This window comes from Somniosus microcephalus, chromosome 24 (assembly GCF_052327205.1).
Source record: "Somniosus microcephalus isolate GS21.2 chromosome 24, FLI_Smic_1.0, whole genome shotgun sequence".
In the NCBI taxonomy this organism is placed as follows: Eukaryota; Metazoa; Chordata; class Chondrichthyes; order Squaliformes; family Somniosidae; genus Somniosus; species Somniosus microcephalus.
This window is the reverse complement of record NC_141010.1, coordinates 32,334,783-32,353,082: the sequence shown is the minus strand read 5'-3', so window position 1 is coordinate 32,353,082 and position 18,300 is coordinate 32,334,783. Positions and strand designations below refer to the sequence as shown.

General features: G+C 47.5%; 1 protein-coding gene and 1 pseudogene across 2 annotated transcripts in view; both read left to right on the top strand.

Annotated features, from left to right (window-relative positions):
• The first annotated feature begins 241 nt into the window (after positions 1–241).
• Positions 242–1,966, top strand: LOC147101194 (amine oxidase [copper-containing] 3 pseudogene; annotated as a pseudogene).
• Positions 1,967–12,417: 10,451 nt separating this feature from the next.
• LOC147101193 (amine oxidase [copper-containing] 3-like) overlaps positions 12,418–18,300 on the top strand; it is a 39,650-nt gene continuing 33,767 nt past the window's right edge. The window contains exon 1 of one of the 2 annotated variants that reach the window (XM_085966417.1): positions 12,418–14,251. In XM_085966417.1, coding sequence (XP_085822543.1) covers positions 12,682–14,251 — 1,570 coding nt within the window. In that variant the 5' untranslated portion in view covers positions 12,418–12,681. The remainder of the gene's footprint in view (positions 14,252–18,300) is intronic. The other variant, XM_085966418.1, reaches the window with a different exon arrangement.

Sequence of the window (18,300 nt, the reverse complement as noted above, 5' to 3'; positions counted from 1 at the left end):
TGAATGATCCTAATATCCTTTCCCATCTAAAACAAACCAAAAGATCCTGTTCATTGATTGGGAATAATGCAAAGTTTGATTGAAGTTTACTGGGAAAGGATGGGAAAGGGTTATTCGGTAGTTTTGGTTTTCACTGAGAATCAGATTGAGAGGCGTTAACAGTGCAGATCTCAGAATGGTATTCCCAGGATAACCTGGGAAATAGGCGTTCCAAGTTGTGATGTAAAACATCTGCGCTTTAGTTACTCAAAGCTAAAACAAAAAGTTAAAAACAAGACGGCCGTTTCACACTTTGCCAGTTCTTCGGTTCATCATGAATTTGAAGGTTTTATTCGTTCTCTTGGCGGTGGCGTTGGCAGCGATTATCGCCCTGAACTGGATACTGCTGGTGGGGATGTCGAGGTCGGCAGCCTGCGAGAACCCCGAGATATATAAGGAGATCTACGACATATCTCAGAAGAGCAGGCTGAGCGAAGTCTTTGCAGATCTCGGATCTGAGGAACTGCTGAAAACTGTGGAGTACCTGAAGCAGAACCTTGGGGTGAACCTCGTGAATTGCAGTAACGCACTTCCATCCGATAATTTCATTTACCTGATCGAATTGCAAGTCCCCGATAAAAGGGATGTCTTGATGTTTTTAGACGAGGGTACAGCTCAGCCAATGAAGGAAGCCAGAGCTGTGGTGATATTTGGGGCTCAAACTGACCCCAATATAACCGAATACATCGTGGGACCTCTTTCTAATCCAACCTACCATAAGAACGTTACTTCTCACAAATACCAGAACCTCAACTTTAACTCCAGACCAGTGACAACCGCTGAATATAAAAAGATCGTTTCACGAATGGGATTAGAGAAAGCTTCTAGACTTCTTAGGGAAAGTTTTGGCTCCGATTGGGAAAAATTGACTCCCCTGGACTCATCGCCTCGCGGCTTCAAACCGGGCGACAGAGAAACCTGGTTCCCCTTTGTTAGAAACATCAGTGGTTTATTTTTGCATCCTTTGGGGTTTGAAGTACTGATGGATCACAGCAGCACGAATGTCTCAGAGTGGAGTGTGAAGAAAGTCCTTTACAATGGCCAGTACTTTGACAGTATTGGTGAGCTGGTAGATCAGTATGATAGAGGGTCTGTGAAGAAGATAACATTGCATCGAAATGAATCTGGTCCCAACTATGCATCGCTGAAACCTCGTCAGAAGTTTAAAACCATCGCCCCATTGCAGTATCACCCACAAGGCCAACGATACCGTGTTCACCACAATCATGTTCAGAACGCTGGGTGGGATTTTGCCTTTCGGCTTAGTACTGTAACTGGTTTACAGTTGTTTGATATCAGGTTCCAGGAGGAAAGGGTCGCCTATGAATTAAGTATACAGGAGGTCAATTCTGTTTATGGAGGGGATACACCAGCTTTACTGAGGACGAAGTTTTTAGACAGCCATTATGGAATTGGGAAATGTTCTAATGAGCTTGTGAGAGGCGTGGACTGTCCCTATACTGCAACATACATCGACACCTTTCACTTACTAGACAGCGAAGAGCCAGAGCGGAAAAGACATTCCATTTGTGTTTTTGAACAAAATCGGGAAATACCCCTGAGACGTCACTATTCCGGCTGGTATACTCGCCCCTCTTATGGAGGATTAGCCGACAACGTGCTGGTCATAAGATCAATATCAAGCATGGGCAACTATGATTATGTTTTTGATTTCATATTCCACAACAATGGGGTGATTGAGACCAAGGTGCACCCGACAGGGTATCCACTAACTTCACTTCTTTTTAAAGACGGAGTTAACTATGGAGCAAAGCTTGAAGAGAACGTTTTAGGGAATATTCACACTCATCTTTTGCACTTCAAGGCTGACTTGGATGTCGCGGGTAGGTCCCAAACGTTCGTAACTGTTTTTGTTAACTTTGCCTCTATATCAAGAAGTTATATCCATTGATATGATTATGCCTTTTTAGTAATGTGTCCCGAACTTATTTCGTTAGTGAATGTTTAGTCTTAGAGCACTTAAGCCATTGTTATTGAAGATACATGGTTTCCCTGAAAGGGCAACACATATCTTTCTAACTGATGGAAAGACTTGCATCTGTGGCGAGGAAATAGACTATTGCATGGGGACCTTTCTGGCATGTCCCCAGGCAGCCAAGAATACTGAATGGCTGAAATTACTTAGTCGATAAAAAAATCAATATCTATCAAGTTACTTTCTTTCCATTCATTAAAGAACAGTCAATGGCCAATTGGCAACCGGGCAGCCATCGCAATAGCAGCCAATCAATTCATTGAAATATTTTTTGCAAATACCCATGAGCAGTCATGTTGTTACCCACCCACTCCGCTATGCTTCCTAAGAACAGCGGTTTTATTAAACATCAAATGTTAAACATTTCTGAAAGAAATCACTAAATGTAGACATGAAATTATTCATTTTGTGTAAGAAATACCTCCAATAGTCTCCACAATTGAGGCCTGGCATTTTCCCAGGAACCTTGGGTTTGTGAACTTGGATATTTAACCTGGCCTTGGTTGCCAACATTCTTCCAGTCTCTACTCGTGAGTAATCTCAGTGAGTGCTGGCTATTCTCAAGGGAGTTTTAGCTGATACACTATGCAGAGTATTTTATTATTCATTCACAAGATGTGGGCGTTGCTGGCAAGGCCAACATTTCTTGACCATCCCTAGCTGCTCTTGAGAAGGTGGTGGTGAGCCGCATTCTTGAACCACTGCAGTCCGTATGGTGAAGGTACTCCCTGTTAGGGAGGGAGTTCCAGGATTTTGGTGGAGTGACAATGAAGAAACGGTGATATATTTCCAAGTCAGGATGGTGCGTGCCTTGGAGGGGAACTTGGAGGTGATGGTGTTCCAATGTGCCTGCTGCCCTTATCCTCCTAACTGGTAGAGATCGCGGGTTTGGGAGGTGCTGTCTAAGAGCTGCTGCAGTGCATCTTGTAGATGTTACACACTGCAGCCATGGTGCGCCGGTGGTGGAGGGAGTGACTGTTTAAGGTGGTGGATGGGGGCTGCTTTGTCCTGGATGGTGTTGAGCTTTTTGAGTGTTGTTGGAGTTGCACTCATCCAGGCAAGTTGAGAGTATTCCATCACACTTATGACTTGCGCCTTGTAGATGGTGGAAAGACTTCAGGAAGTCAGGAGGTGAGTCACTCACTGCAGAATACATAGCTTCTGACCGCTCTTGTAGCAACAGTATTTATGTGGCTGGTCCAGTTAAATTTCTGGTCGATGGTGACCCCAGGATGTTGATGGTGAGGGATTCAACGATGGTAATGCCGTTGAATGTCAAGGGGAGGTAGTTAGACTCTCGCTTGTTAGAGATAGTCATTGCCTGGCACGTCTGTGGCACGAATGTTACCTGCCACTTATCAGCCAAGCCTGAACATCGTCCAGGTCATGTTGCATGCGGGCATGAACTGCTTTATTATCTGAGGAGTTGTGAATGGAACTGAACACTGCAATCATCAGTGAACATCCCCAATTCTGACCTTATGATGGAGGGGAGGTCATTGATGAAGCAGCTGGAGATGGTTGGGCCTAGGATGCTGCCCACTGTAGTTTGTATGTAACAATAGCAGCAACTTGCATTGTAGCACCTTTAATGTGCCATGGCATTTCACTGAGGCTGGGGGCCTAGACAGCTGAAGACATGGCTGCCAATAATGGGGCGAAGGGAGCGAAAGGGGTTATAGAGACATACAGATGAAATCCATGGTAAGAATATGGAGTTTGTGGCAGGAACTAAAGACAATGGCAGCTAATCCAAAACTGTATGTCTGACAACATAGAGAAGAGGTAGAGAGGTAGAGCTGAGTGTCAACGGCCTACACGGAGCAGCCTGGATGATTCAATTCGTTCACAGTCTGTCTCTCCCAATTAACTCTCTAAGATCCACTTACGTGCTGGGACACTTTTCCCCCCATCTCTTTCGGTGCTTTTTTTATGAATTCCCATTTAACATTTTACTCTTGTAGTATGGAATACCATTTAGTAAAACATTGAACTACTCTAAACTACCATCTTCACTTGGTCTAACCATGAGTGGGAGTTTGCCTATCTAAGTCCGGTTATCGGATGTCGAAGGAACCCCCCCCGCAGAGAAGAGCGATTTCCACTGGTGCGCCCCAGGAGCGGAGCCTCGGCACCAAAGCGCAGATCCGAAAATGCACAGATGCACATTTTGGTTGCCCAACGTGCGCCTCCTATAGGCAAGGCTCAACGCGGGAGCGCGAAAGCAGCAAATTTTAATCTCTCTCCACAGCTTAAGTTCACCTCTTAGTGACCAAAGAACTGCATTAATAGCTTCATGGGCATATCTCCAGTTTAATCCATGAGAATAGTGTAGACACGTGGCCCTCAAAATGCTCGGAGCCATTTACGACGATGTTGTTCCCAGGGGCGGGACTCCCTCTCGCCCATCGCCTGCAGTGTTGACCCGTCTTGGAACGGGGGAGTCAGCTCAGTTAATACCCTCTGGCGTTTCTGCAGTGCAACACCCCTGCAACACGCGACTTCTGCGCTGAAGCGGGGGTGTGGGTGGGGGGTGAGAGTGATGATGTACTGCTGTAACCTGTAAATTAGATGAGGACTGACCATTCGGGCTCAGAGAGGGGAAGGGCAGAGGGGATAGTGAAAACACAGCAGGGGGTGAGATTGGAAGAAAGGATGAGGTCAGAGGAAAGTGAAGTGGGAGAAGTTTCCGGAGGGGGGGTTTGGTGTCCAAGAGTTGTTGAAGCTTGCGATCCTTGATACCTGAAAGGAAGAAAAAAAGTTTTTTGTTAAAGCGAAGGATGAAATGGTACTGGGGACCAGGACAGCTTTGAGATAGAGTGGGTGGGTGCTGCTGAAGAGACAGGTCGAGAGCGTGCATGTGGTGGCGCGTGGCGTTGAGCGTGGATCTCAGGATGCTGCAGCTGGGGAATTTAAATTCAGTTAATTAAATAATCTGGAATAATTACTAGTATCAGTAATGGTAACCATGAAACTACCAGATTGTCGTAAAAACCCATCTGGTTCACTAATGTCCTTTAGGGAAGGAAATCTGCCGTCCTTACCTGGTCTGGCCTATATGTGATTCCAGACCCACAGCAATGTGGTTGACTCTTAACTGCCCTCTGAAATGGCCTAGCAAGTCAGTCAGTTGTAACAAACCGCTAGGAAACAAAATAATAAGAACGAAACCGGATGGACCACCCGGCATCAACCTCGGCACCGGCTACGGACACGGCAACGACACACCCAGCCCAGTTGACCCTGCAAAGTCCTCCTCACCAACATCTGTGGACTTGTGCCAAAATTGGGAGAGCTGTCCCACAGACTAGTCAAGCAACAGCCTGACATCGTCATACTCACAGAATCATACCTTTCAGCCAATGTCCCAAACTCTCCTCCATCACCATCCCAGGGTACGTCCTGTCCCACCAGCAGGACAGACCCACCAGGGGTGGCGGCACAGTGGTATACAGTCGGGAAGGAGTGGCCCTGGGAGTCCTCAACATTGACTCCAGACCCCATGAAGCCTCATGACTTCAGGTCAAGCATGGGCAAGGAAACCTCCTGCTGATTACCACCTACTGCCCTCCCTCAGCTGATGAATCAGTACTTCTCCATTTTGAACAACACTTGGAAGAAGCACTGAGAGTAGCAAGGGCACAGAATGTACTCTGGGTGGGGGACTTCAATGTCCATCACCAAGAGTGGCTCGGTAGCACCACTACTGACCGAGCTGGCCAAGCCCTGAAGGACATAACTGCCAGTCTGGGCATGCAACAGGTGGTGAGAGAACCAACACGAGGGAAAAACCTACTTGACCGCATCCTCACCATTCTACCTGTCGCAGATGCATCTGTCCATGACAGTATTGGTAGCAGTGACCACCACACAGTATTGTGGAGACGAAGTCCCATCTTCACACTGAGGACACCCTCCGTTGTGTTGCGTGACACTACCACCATGCTAATTGGGATAGATTCAGAACAGATCTAGCGCTCAAAACTGGGCATCCATGAGACGCTGTGGGCCATCAGCAGCAGCAGAATTGTACTCAACCACTATCTGTAACCTCATGGCCTGGCATATCCCTCACTCTACCATTACCACCAAGCCAGGGGACCAACCCTGGTTCAACAATGAGTGTAGAAGAGCATGCCTGGAGCAGCACCACGTGTACATAAAAATTAAGTGCCAACCTGGGGAAGCTGCAACACAGGACTACATGCATGCTAAAAAGTGGAAGCAGCATGCTATAGACAGGGCTAAGTGATCCCACAATCAACGGATCAGATCAAAGCTCTGCAGTCCTGCCACATCCAGTCCTGAATGGTGGTGGACCATTAAACAACTAACGGGAGGAGGAGGCTCCATGACTATCCCCATCCTCAATGATGGTGGTGCCCAGCGCATGAGTGCAAAAGACAAGGCTGATGCGATTGCAACCATCTTCAGCTAGAAGTGCCGAGTGGATGATCCATATCAGCCTCCTCCCGAGGTCCCCACCATCACAGAAGCCAGTCTTCAGCAAATTCGATTCACTCCAGATGATATCAAGAAACGGCTGAGCCCACTGGATACAGCAAAGGCTTGTCTCCGACAACATCCCGGCTATCGTGCTGAAGACTTGTGCTCCAGAACTAGCCGTGCCTCTAGCCAAGCTGTTCCAGTACAGCTACAACACTGGCATCTATCCGACAATGTGGACAACTGCCCAGGTATGTCCTGTCCACAAAAAGCAGGACCAATCCAACCTGGCCAATTACCGCCCCATCAGTCTACTCTCAATCATCAGCAAAGTGATGGAAGGTGTCATTGACAGTGCTATCAAGTGGCACTTACTCACCAATAACCTACTCACTGATGCCCAGTTTGGGTTCCACCAAGACCACTCAGCTCCCGACCTCATTACAGCCTTGATCCAAACATGGACAAAGGAGCTGAATTCCAGAGGTGAGGTGAGAGTGACTGCCCTTGACATCAAGGCAGCATTTGACTGAGCGTGGCATCAAGGAGCCCTAGTAAAACTGAAGTCAATGGGAATCGGGGGAAAATGCTCCACTGGCTGGAGTCATACCTAGCACAAAGGAAGATGGTTGTGGTGATTGAAGGTCAATCATTACAGCCCCAGGACATTGCTGCAGGAGTTCCTCAGGGCAGGGTCCTAGGCCCAACCATCTTCAGCTGCTTCATCAATGACCTTCCCTCCAACATAAGGTCAGAAATGGGGATGTTCGCTGATGACTGCACAGTGTTCAGCGCCATTCACAACTCCTCAGATAATGAAGCAGTCCATGCCCGCTTGCAACATGACCTGGACGATGTTCAGGCTTGGCTGATAAGTGGCAGGTAACATTCGTGCCACAGACGTGCCAGGCAATGACTATCTCTAACAAGCGAGAGTCTAACTACCTCCCCTTGACATTCAACGGCATTACCATTGCCAAATCCCCCATCATCAACATCCTGGGGGGTCACCATTGACCAGAAATTTAACTGGACCAGCCACATAAATACTGTGGCAACAAGAGCAAGTCAGAGGCTGGGTATTCTGTGGCGAGTGTCTCACCTCCTGACTCCCCAAAGCCTTTCCACCATCTACAAGGCACAAGTCAGGAGTGTGATGGAATACTCTCCACTTGCCTGGATGAGTGCAGCTCCAACAACACTCAAGAAGCTCGACACCATCCAGGACAAAGCAGCCCATTTGATTGACACCCCATCCACCACCTTAAACACTAACTCCCTCCACCACCGGCGTACCGTGACTGCAGTGTGTACCATTTACAAGATGCACTGCAGCAACTCGCCAAGGCTTCTTCGGCAGCAGCTCCCAAACCCGTGACCTCTTCCACCTAGAAGGACAAGGGCAGCAGGCACATGGGAACACCACCACCTGCAAGTTCCCCTCCAAGTCACACACCATCCTGACTTAGAAGTATATCGCCGATCTTTCATCGTCGCTGGGTCCAAATCCTGGAACTCCCTCCCTAAAAGCACTGGGCGTACCTTCACCACATGGACTGCAGCAGTTCAAGAAGGCGGCTCACCACCACCTTCTCAAGGGCAACTAGGGATGGGCAATAAATGCTGGCCTTGCCAGCGATGCCCAGATCCCATAAATGAATTTTAAAAAAAGAGCAGTGTTTCAAGGAACGCTGAATATCTTGGAGGTATCTGTAATCCTGGGTGGATCCAAAACATGAAGGGTGGAATTTCAGTTGGAATCCACGTGGAATAAGTCGGAGCCGGAGACAGTTGTCAGTCATGTACTTTATGCAAGACTGAATTGACTATCAGTTGTAATATTGGAATCATGTGAGATTTTGTGACACTTTAAAATAATGGAGCAGCTGACAGAGGCACCCAAAGAAGGGGGCAGCGCACTGGAAAGAAGCAGAAAAGAACATTTCAACGAGACTGACCTTCAGAGGTCCCTGGGTGAAATGCGAGCAAAAGAGAGAAAGCCTCCTGTGTGCCCGTGGCAGTAATCCTCAAAAAAGTGACTCATGTGCCATGTCGAGAGAGGTGTCAGTGGCATTGATCTTTTAATTTTATTCTTTCATGGAATGTGGGTGTCACTGGCAAAGCCAGCATTTATTGCCCATCCCTAAATGCCCTTGAGAAGGCGGTGGTGAAGCACCTTCTTGAACAGCTGCAGTTTGTGTGGTGCAGGTACTCCCACAGTGCTGTTAGGGAGGGAGTTCCAGGATTTTCACCCAGCGACGATGAAGGAACGGCGATATATTTCCAAGTCAGGATTGTGTGTGACTTGGAGGGGAACTTGGAGGTGGTGATGTTCCCATGCGCCTGCTGCCCTTGTCCTCATAGGTGGTAGAGGTCACGGGTTTGGGAGGTGCTGTGGAAGAAGCCTTGGCGAGTTGCTGCAGTGCATCTTGTAGATGGTACACACTGCAGCCACGGTGTGCCGGTGGTGGAGGGAGCGAATGTTTAAGGTGGTGGATGGGGTGCCAATCAAATGGGCTGCTTTGTCCTGTCTGGCGTCAAGCTTCTTGAGTATTGTTGGAGCTCCACTCATCCAGGCAAATGGAGAGTATTCCATCACACTCCTTACTTGTGCCTTGTAGATGGTGGAAAGGCTTTAGGGAGTCAGGAGGTGAGACACTCGCCGCAGAATACCCAGCCTCTGACCTGCTCTTGTTGCCACAGTATTTATGTGGCTGGTCCAGTTAAGTTTCTGGTCAATGGTGACCCACAGGATGTTGATGGTGGTGGATTCAATAATGGTAATGCCATTGAATGTCAAGGGGAGGTGGTTAGACTTTCTCTTGTTGGAGATGGTCATTCCCTGACAGTTGTGTGGCATGAATGTTACTTGCCACTTATCAGCCCAAGCCTGAATGTTGTCAAGGTCTGGTTGCATGTGGGCACGGATTGCTTCATCTCCTTTCTTCCCAATCTAAAGGCTGCTCTTTGACAACATCAGCTGCAGACATATACACTGATGACCCCCAGCTCTACCTCCACCCTGTCTTTTAACTCCTCCACTGCTTGTCCAACATCCTGTCTCAAATGAACTATGATTTCCTCCCACTAAGCACTGGAAAGACCGAAGCCATCACCTTCAGCCTCTGGCACAAATCCTTATCCTTGCCATTCTCTCTATTTCCTTCCCCAACCACTGTCTCCATCTCATTGTACTTTCAAACCCGAGCTTAGCTTCTGACCTCATCCTCTCCATTACAAAAACTGCCTCTGTCCACCTCCCTAACATCGCCTGCCTCCGCCCTGGCGCATTTCATCTGCGAACTGAGATCCTCATCCATGCCCTTCTTGCCTCCAGACTCAACTATTCTAGTATTCTTCTGGCTGGCCTCCCTATCCACCCTCATTAAACAACAGCTCATCTAAAACTCTGTTGTCCGTATCCCATCCCACACCGAGTCTTGTTTACCCATCACTCCTTTCCTTGCTTACCTACATTCTCTAGCTCAAATTTAAAATTCTCATCCTTGTGTTTAAATCACGCCAAGGCTTCACACTGTCCTAACTCTGTAACCTCCTCCACTACTACAGCCCCCTGCCCCACCTACCAAACTATCCATTTCTCTGACTCTAGCATCTTGCGCAACATCATGTCCTTTGCCGTATGATTGGCAGCCATGCCTTCAGAAACATAGACCCAGTGCTCTGGAATTTCCTTCCTACACCACTCCACTTCTCCACCGTCCTCTCCTCTTTTAAACCCTTCCATAAAACCCACCTCTTTGAAGCTTTTGGTCAACCCTGCTAATATCTCCACCCTTGGCTCAGTGACTGTGAAGCAAGTTGGAATATTTACTGCTAAAGGTGCTGTACAAATGCAAGTTTTCTTATTCCTGTTCCAAAGAGGTCTGATGTGGTGTGAGGTTCTAGGATGGACACTACATTGAAGGAATTGGAATTTTAGTGAAGGCAGGGTAAATGGAGTAAATAGAGACTGCTAAACAGATGAGAACACTTCATTGATAAGGTACAATCTGATGGCCCTTACAGTCATCACTGAGTAGTCCTCCAGTCTTCATAATGCTCCACTCCATGATCTTGTGCCTCCAAAGCAGCTGGGCCCACCTCCCCAGGATTCTTATGTCAAGCCTTTTTGGACTGCAAAGTTGTGCAGGGCACTGCATGCTATCACTATGCAGGATACACGCTCAGAATTACTTTGCAGAACCTCTCCAGATCTATCAAGGCAACAAAAGCTCTTCTTAAAACCCTATAGTTCTCTCAATTATAATTCTTGTATAAGCAAATGTCTCATGGTAGCAAACTGTGTGTTCACAACTCAGAGGTCTCATGCTCCATGGCAGCAGAAGGTACACTCTGTCATGAGCCATCTGATTATTGTAGATTCTTCCTTGAAGAGATCTGAGAGGCCAGAATGCTTGAGGGCAAAAGTGTCATGGCAACTTCCAGCAAATCTGGCTTTCACAAAGACACCAAGGAGGTTTTATTGTACAGGTAATCCTCAAACTTACTTCTTTTTATCCATTACTTTATGTTACATGGAATTGAAGTAAGACTGATGAGTATATAGCAGTCTGTATCTGTTGTATCACAGTTTTGAATAGTGGCACCACATTAGCCTGTTTCAATAAGCTTGTAACTCTTCTGTGTTCAGTGACACCTTCATAATGATTGCCAATGCCTCAAAATCTCTTTATCTTGGCACTTTGGGACAATACCAAGTGTCCCTGGGGATTTGTTTATTTTCAGTCATTTTAGTCTGCCTTGTAATTCCATCGTGTTTATCACCAGAGTCATTACTTTTGCTTAAGTTATTTGTTTGGAGAGGACATGACTTCTTTTGTAATGACTTGGAGGGAGTAATTCCGAATGTCGATGACGAAGTCCAACACCGCCTTCAGTGTGCCAATGCAGCCTTCGATCGCCTGAGGAAGAGAGTGTTTGAAGACCAGGACCTCAAACCCAGCACCAAGCTCATGGTCTACAGAGGGGTGGTGATACCCGCCCTCCTGTATGCCTCAGAGACATGGACCATGTACAGGAGGCACCTCAAAGCACTGGAGAGGTACCACCAATGCTGCCTCTGCAAGATCCTGCAAATGCATTGGCAGGATAGGTGCCCCAATGTCAGTGTTCTCGCTCAGGCCAACATCCCAGCATCGAAGCTTTGACCACGCTCGACCAGCTCCGATGGACGGGTCACATTGTCCGCATGCCCAATACGAGACTCCTAAAACAAGCGCTCTACTCGGAGCTCTGGCACGGCAAGAGAGCCCCAGGTGGACAGGGGAAATGCTTCAAGGACACCCTCAAAGCCTCCTTGAAGAAGTGCAACATCCGCACCGACACCTGGGAATCCCCGGCCCAAGACCGCACAAAGTGGAGGAGAAGCATCCGGGAAGGCGCCAAACACCTCAAGTCTCTTCGTCGGGAGCAAGCGGAAGCCAAACGCAAGCAGCGCAAAGAGTGCACGTCAACCCAAGCACCCCACCCACCCGCCCCTTCAACCACCACCTGCCCCACCTGTGACAGAGACTGTAGGTCCCGCATTGGACTCATCAGTCACCTGAGAACTCATTTTTAATGTGGAAGCAAGTCATCCTCGGTTCCGAGGGACTGCCTAAGAAGAAGAATCCCGAATGTTTGCCATCTTGTCCTCTCTTCCGTTTCAAGCTCATTTGCATCTTTTATGGTTCTCAGCTCTCTCAATGTCCCCATTTTCTCTGACAATTGGGGGGAAGTTGAGGCAGGGATGATTACAAAGAACCGAGAGAGGAAAGAAACATCACTGAGCTTAACTCCTGTATCTATTTGTATTTATTTCCTCTCACCATGGGTCATCTTATCCAATTCTTGTCCAGATGACCAGACGTGGCTGATTATTACATTTAATATTACAGATTCTGGTTTTATTTCCACGGGAACTGTGAATTCTGCAGCTGAGGCGAGATGGGGGGCGAGAATGTTTATTCACTATGTCAACGAACAGTTAAATTCTCAGAAAAGTACCCCGGATTGCAGAGCACTCTGGGACGTACATTCCAGACCCAAAGTCCTGGAAAGAAATGTATTGAGCAGATCGCATGCCGTGTTAGACGGTGGGTGGAGGCGACAGGCACTTTACTGATCAACAGCGAAACGATCAGAAGAGTTTAAAAACAAGACGGCCGTTTCACACTTTGCCAGTTCTTCGGTTCATCATGAATTTGAAGGTTTTATTCGTTCTCTTGGCGGTGGCGTTGGCAGCGATTATCGCCCTGAACTGGATACTGCTGGTGGGGATGTCGAGGTCGGCAGCCTGCGAGAACCCCGAGATATATAAGGAGATCTACGACATATCTCAGAAGAGCAGGCTGAGCGAAGTCTTTGCAGATCTCGGATCTGAGGAACTGCTGAAAACTGTGGAGTACCTGAAGCAGAACCTTGGGGTGAACCTCGTGAATTGCAGTAACGCACTTCCATCCGATAATTTCATTTACCTGATCGAATTGCAAGTCCCCGATAAAAGGGATGTCTTGATGTTTTTAGACGAGGGTACAGCTCAGCCAATGAAGGAAGCCAGAGCTGTGGTGATATTTGGGGCTCAAACTGACCCCAATATAACCGAATACATTGTGGGACCTCTTTCTAATCCAACCTACCATAAGAACGTTACTTCTCACAAATACCAGAACCTCAACTTTAACTCCAGACCAGTGACAACCGCTGAATATAAAAAGATCGTTTCACGAATGGGATTAGAGAAAGCTTCTAGGCTTCTTAGGGAAAGTTTTGGCTCCGATTGGGAAAAATTGACTCCCCTGGACTCATCGCCTCGCGGCTTCAAACCGGGCGACAGAGAAACCTGGTTCCCCTTTGTTAGAAACATCAGTGGTTTATTTTTGCATCCTTTGGGGTTTGAAGTACTGATGGATCACAGCAGCACGAATGTCTCAGAGTGGAGTGTGAAGAAAGTCCTTTACAATGGCCAGTACTTTGACAGTATTGGTGAGCTGGTAGATCAGTATGATAGAGGGTCTGTGAAGAAGATAACATTGCATCGAAATGAATCTGGTCCCAACTATGCATCGCTGAAACCTCGTCAGAAGTTTAAAACCATCGCCCCATTGCAGTATCACCCACAAGGCCAACGATACCGTGTTCACCACAATCATGTTCAGAACGCTGGGTGGGATTTTGCCTTTCGGCTTAGTACTGTAACTGGTTTACAGTTGTTTGATATCAGGTTCCAGGAGGAAAGGGTCGCCTATGAATTAAGTATACAGGAGGTCAATTCTGTTTATGGAGGGGATACACCAGCTTTACTGAGGACGAAGTTTTTAGACAGCCATTATGGAATTGGGAAATGTTCTAATGAGCTTGTGAGAGGCGTGGACTGTCCCTATACTGCAACATACATCGACACCTTTCACTTACTAGACAGCGAAGAGCCAGAGCGGAAAAGACATTCCATTTGTGTTTTTGAACAAAATCGGGAAATACCCCTGAGACGTCACTATTCCGGCTGGTATACTCGCCCCTCTTATGGAGGATTAGCCGACAACGTGCTGGTCATAAGATCAATATCAAGCATGGGCAACTATGATTATGTTTTTGATTTCATATTCCACAACAATGGGGTGATTGAGACCAAGGTGCACCCGACAGGGTATCCACTAACTTCACTTCTTTTTAAAGACGGAGTTAACTATGGAGCAAAGCTTGAAGAGAACGTTTTAGGGAATATTCACACTCATCTTTTGCACTTCAAGGCTGACTTGGATGTCGCGGGTAGGTCCCAAACGTTCGTAACTGTTTTTGTTAACTTTGCCTCTATATCAAGAAGTTATATCCATTGATATGATTATGCCTTTTTAGTAATGTGTCCCGAACTTATTTCGTTAGTGAATGTTTAGTCTTAGAGCACTTAAGCCATTGTTATTGAAGATACATGGTTTCCCTGAAAGGGCAACACACATCTTTCTAACTGATGGAAAGACTTGCATCTGTGGCGAAGAAATAGACTGTTGCATGGGGACCTTTCTGGCATGTCCCCAGGCAGCCAAGAATACTGAATGGCTGAAATTACTTAGTCGATAAAAAAATCAATATCTATCAAGTTACTTTCTTTCCATTCATTAAAGAACAGTCAATGGCCAATTGGCAACCGGGCAGCCATCGCAATAGCAGCCAATCAATTCATTGAAATATTTTTTGCAAATACCCATGAGCAGTCATGTTGTTACCCACCCACTCCGCTATGCTTCCTAAGAACAGCGGTTTTATTAAACATCAAATGTTAAACATTTCTGAAAGAAATCACTAAATGTAGACATGAAATTATTCATTTTGTGTAAGAAATACCTCCAATAGTATCCACAATTGAGGCCTGGCATTTTCCCAGGAACCTTGGGTTTGTGAACTTGGATATTGAACCTGGCCTTGGTTGCCAACATTCTTCCAGTCTCTACTCGTGAGTAATCTCAGTGAGTGCTGGCTATTCTCAAGGGAGTTTTAGCTGATACACTATGCAGAGTATTTTATTATTCATTCACAAGATGTGGGCGTTGCTGGCAAGGCCAACATTTCTTGACCATCCCTAGCTGCTCTTGAGAAGGTGGTGGTGAGCCGCATTCTTGAACCACTGCAGTCCGTATGGTGAAGGTACTCCCTGTTAGGGAGGGAGTTCCAGGATTTTGGTGGAGCAACAATGAAGAAACGGTGATATATTTCCAAGTCAGGATGGTGCGTGCCTTGGAGGGGAACTTGGAGGTGATGGTGTTCCAATGTGCCTGCTGCCCTTATCCTCCTAACTGGTAGAGATCACGGGTTTGGGATGTGCTGTCTAAGAGCTGCTGCAGTGCATCTTGTAGATGGTACACACTGCAGCCATGGTACGCCGGTGGTGGAGGGAGTGACTGTTTAAGGTGGTGGATGGGGGCTGCTTTGTCCTGGATGGTGTTGAGCTTTTTGAGTGTTGTTGGAGTTGCACTCATCCAGGCAAGTTGAGAGTATTCCATCACACTTATGACTTGTGCCTTGTAGATGGTGGAAAGGCTTTAGGGAGTCAGCGGGTGAGTCACTCACTGCAGAATACATAGCTTCTAACCTGCTCTTGTAGCAACAGTATTTATGTGGCTGGTCCAGTTAAATTTCTGGTCGATGGTGACCCCAGGATGTTGATGGTGAGGGATTCAATGATGGTAATGCCATTGAATGTTAAGGGGAGCTGGTTAGACGCACTCTTGTTGGAGATAGTCATTGCCTGGCAGTTGTGTGGCTTGAATGTTACTTGCCACTTATCAGCCCAAGCCTGAATGCTTTCCAGGTCTTGTTGCATGCGGGCATGAACTGCTTTATTATCTGAGGAGTTGTGAATGGAACTGAACACTGCAATCATCAGTGAACATCCCCAATTCTGACCTTATGATGGAGGGGAGGTCATTGATGAAGCAGCTGGAGATGGTTGGGCCTAGGATGCTGCCCACTGTAGTTTGTATGTAACAATAGCAGCAACTTGCATTGTAGCACCTTTAATGTGCCATGGCATTTCACTGAGGCTGGGGGCCTAGACAGCTGAAGACATGGCTGCCAATAATGGGGCGAAGGGAGCGAAAGGGGTTATAGAGACATACAGATGAAATCCATGGTAAGAATATGGAGTTTGTGGCAGGGACTAAAGACAATGGCAGCTAATCCAAAACTGTATGTCTGACAACATAGAGAAGAGGTAGAGAGGTAGAGCTGAGTGTCAACAGCCTACACGGAGCAGCCTGGATGATTCAATTCGTTCACAGTCTGTCTCTCCCAATTAACTCTCTAAGATCCACTTACGTGCTGGGACACTTTTCCCCCCATCTCTTTCGGTGCTTTTTTTATGAATTCCCATTTAACATTTTACTCTTGTAGTATGGAATACCATTTAGTAAAACATTGAACTACTCTAAACTACCATCTTCACTTGGTCTAACCATGAGTGGGAGTTTGCCTATCTAAGTCCGGTTATCGGATGTCGAAGGAACCCCCCCCCCCCCCGCAGAGAAGAGCGATTTCCACTGGTGCGCCCCAGGAGCGGAGCCTCGGCACCAAAGCGCAGATCCGAAAATGCACAGATGCACATTTTGGTTGCCCAACGTGCGCCTCCTATAGGCAAGGCTCAACGCGGGAGCGCGAAAGCAGCAAATTTTAATCTCTCTCCACAGCTTAAGTTCACCTCTTAGTGACCAAAGAACTGCATTAACAGCTTCATGGGCATATCTCCAGTTTAATCCATGAGAATAGTGTAGACACTTGGCCCTCAAAATGCTCGGAGCCATTTACGACGATGTTGTTCCCAGGGGCGGGACTCCCTCTCGCCCATCGCCTGCAGTGTTGACCCGTCTTGGAACGGGGGAGTCGGCTCAGTTAATACCCTTTGGCGTTTCTGCAGTGCAACACCCCTGCAACACGCGACTTCTGCGCTGAAGCGGGGGTGTGGGTGGGGGGTGAGAGTGATGATGTACTGCTGTAACCTGTAAATTAGATGAGGACTGACCAGTCGGGGTCAGAGAGGGGAAGGTCAGAGGGGATAGTGAAAACACAGCAGGGGGTGAGATTGGAAGAAAGGATGAGGTCAGAGGAAAGTGAAGGGGGAGAAGTTTCCGAAGGGGGGTTTGGTGTCCCAAGAGTTGTTGAAGCTTGCGATCCTTGATACCTGAAAGGAAGAAAAAAAGTTTTTTTGTTAAAGGAAGGATGAAATGGTGCTGGGGACCAGGACAGCTTTGAGATAGAGTGGGTGCTGCTGAAGAGACAGGTCGAGAGCGTGCATGTGGTGCCGCATGGCGTTGAGCGTGGATCTCAGGATGCTGCAGCTGGGGAATTTAAATTCAGTTAATTAAATAATTTGGAATAATTACTAGGATCAGTAATGGTAACCATGAAACTACCAGATTATCGTAAAAACCCATCTGGTTCACTAATGTCCTTTAGGGAAGGAAATCTGCCGTCCTTACCTGGTCTGGCCTATATGTGACTCCAGACCCACAGCAATGTGGTTGACTCTTAACTGCCCTCTGAAATGGCCCAGCAAGTCAGTCAGTTGTAACAAACTGCTACGAAACAAAATAATAAGAACGAAACCGGACGGACCACCCGGCATCAACCTCGGCACCGGCTACGGACACGGCAACGACACACCCAGCCCAGTCAACCCTGCAAAGTCCTCCTCACCAACATCTGGGGACTTGTACTAAAATTGGGAGAGCTGTCCCACAGACTAGTCAAGCAACAGCCTGACATAGTCATACTCATAGAATCATACCTTTCAGCCAATGTCCCAAACTCTTCCATCGCCATCCCTGGGTATGTCCTGTCCCACTGGCAGAACAGACCCACCAGGGGTGGCGGCACAGTGGTATACAGTCAGGAAGGAGTGGCCCTGGGAGTCCTCAACATTGACTCTGGACCCCATGAAGTCTCATGGCTTCAGGTCAAGCATGGGCAAGGAAACCTCCTGCTGATTACCACCTACTGCCCTCCCTGAGCTGATGAATCAGTACTCCTCCATGTTAAACACCACTTGGAAGAACCACTGAGGGAAACAAGGGCACAGAATGTACTCTGGGTGGGGGACTTCAATGTCCATCACCAAGAGTGGCTCGGTAGCACCACTACTGACCGAGCTGGCCAAGTCCTGAAGGACATAGCTGCCAGTCTGGGCATGCAACAGGTGGTGAGAGAACCAACACGAGGGAAAAACCTACTTGACCTCGTCCTCACCATTCTCCCTGTCGCAGATGCATCTGTCCATGACAGCATTGGTAGCAGTGACCACCGCACAGTCATTGTGGAGATGAAGTTCC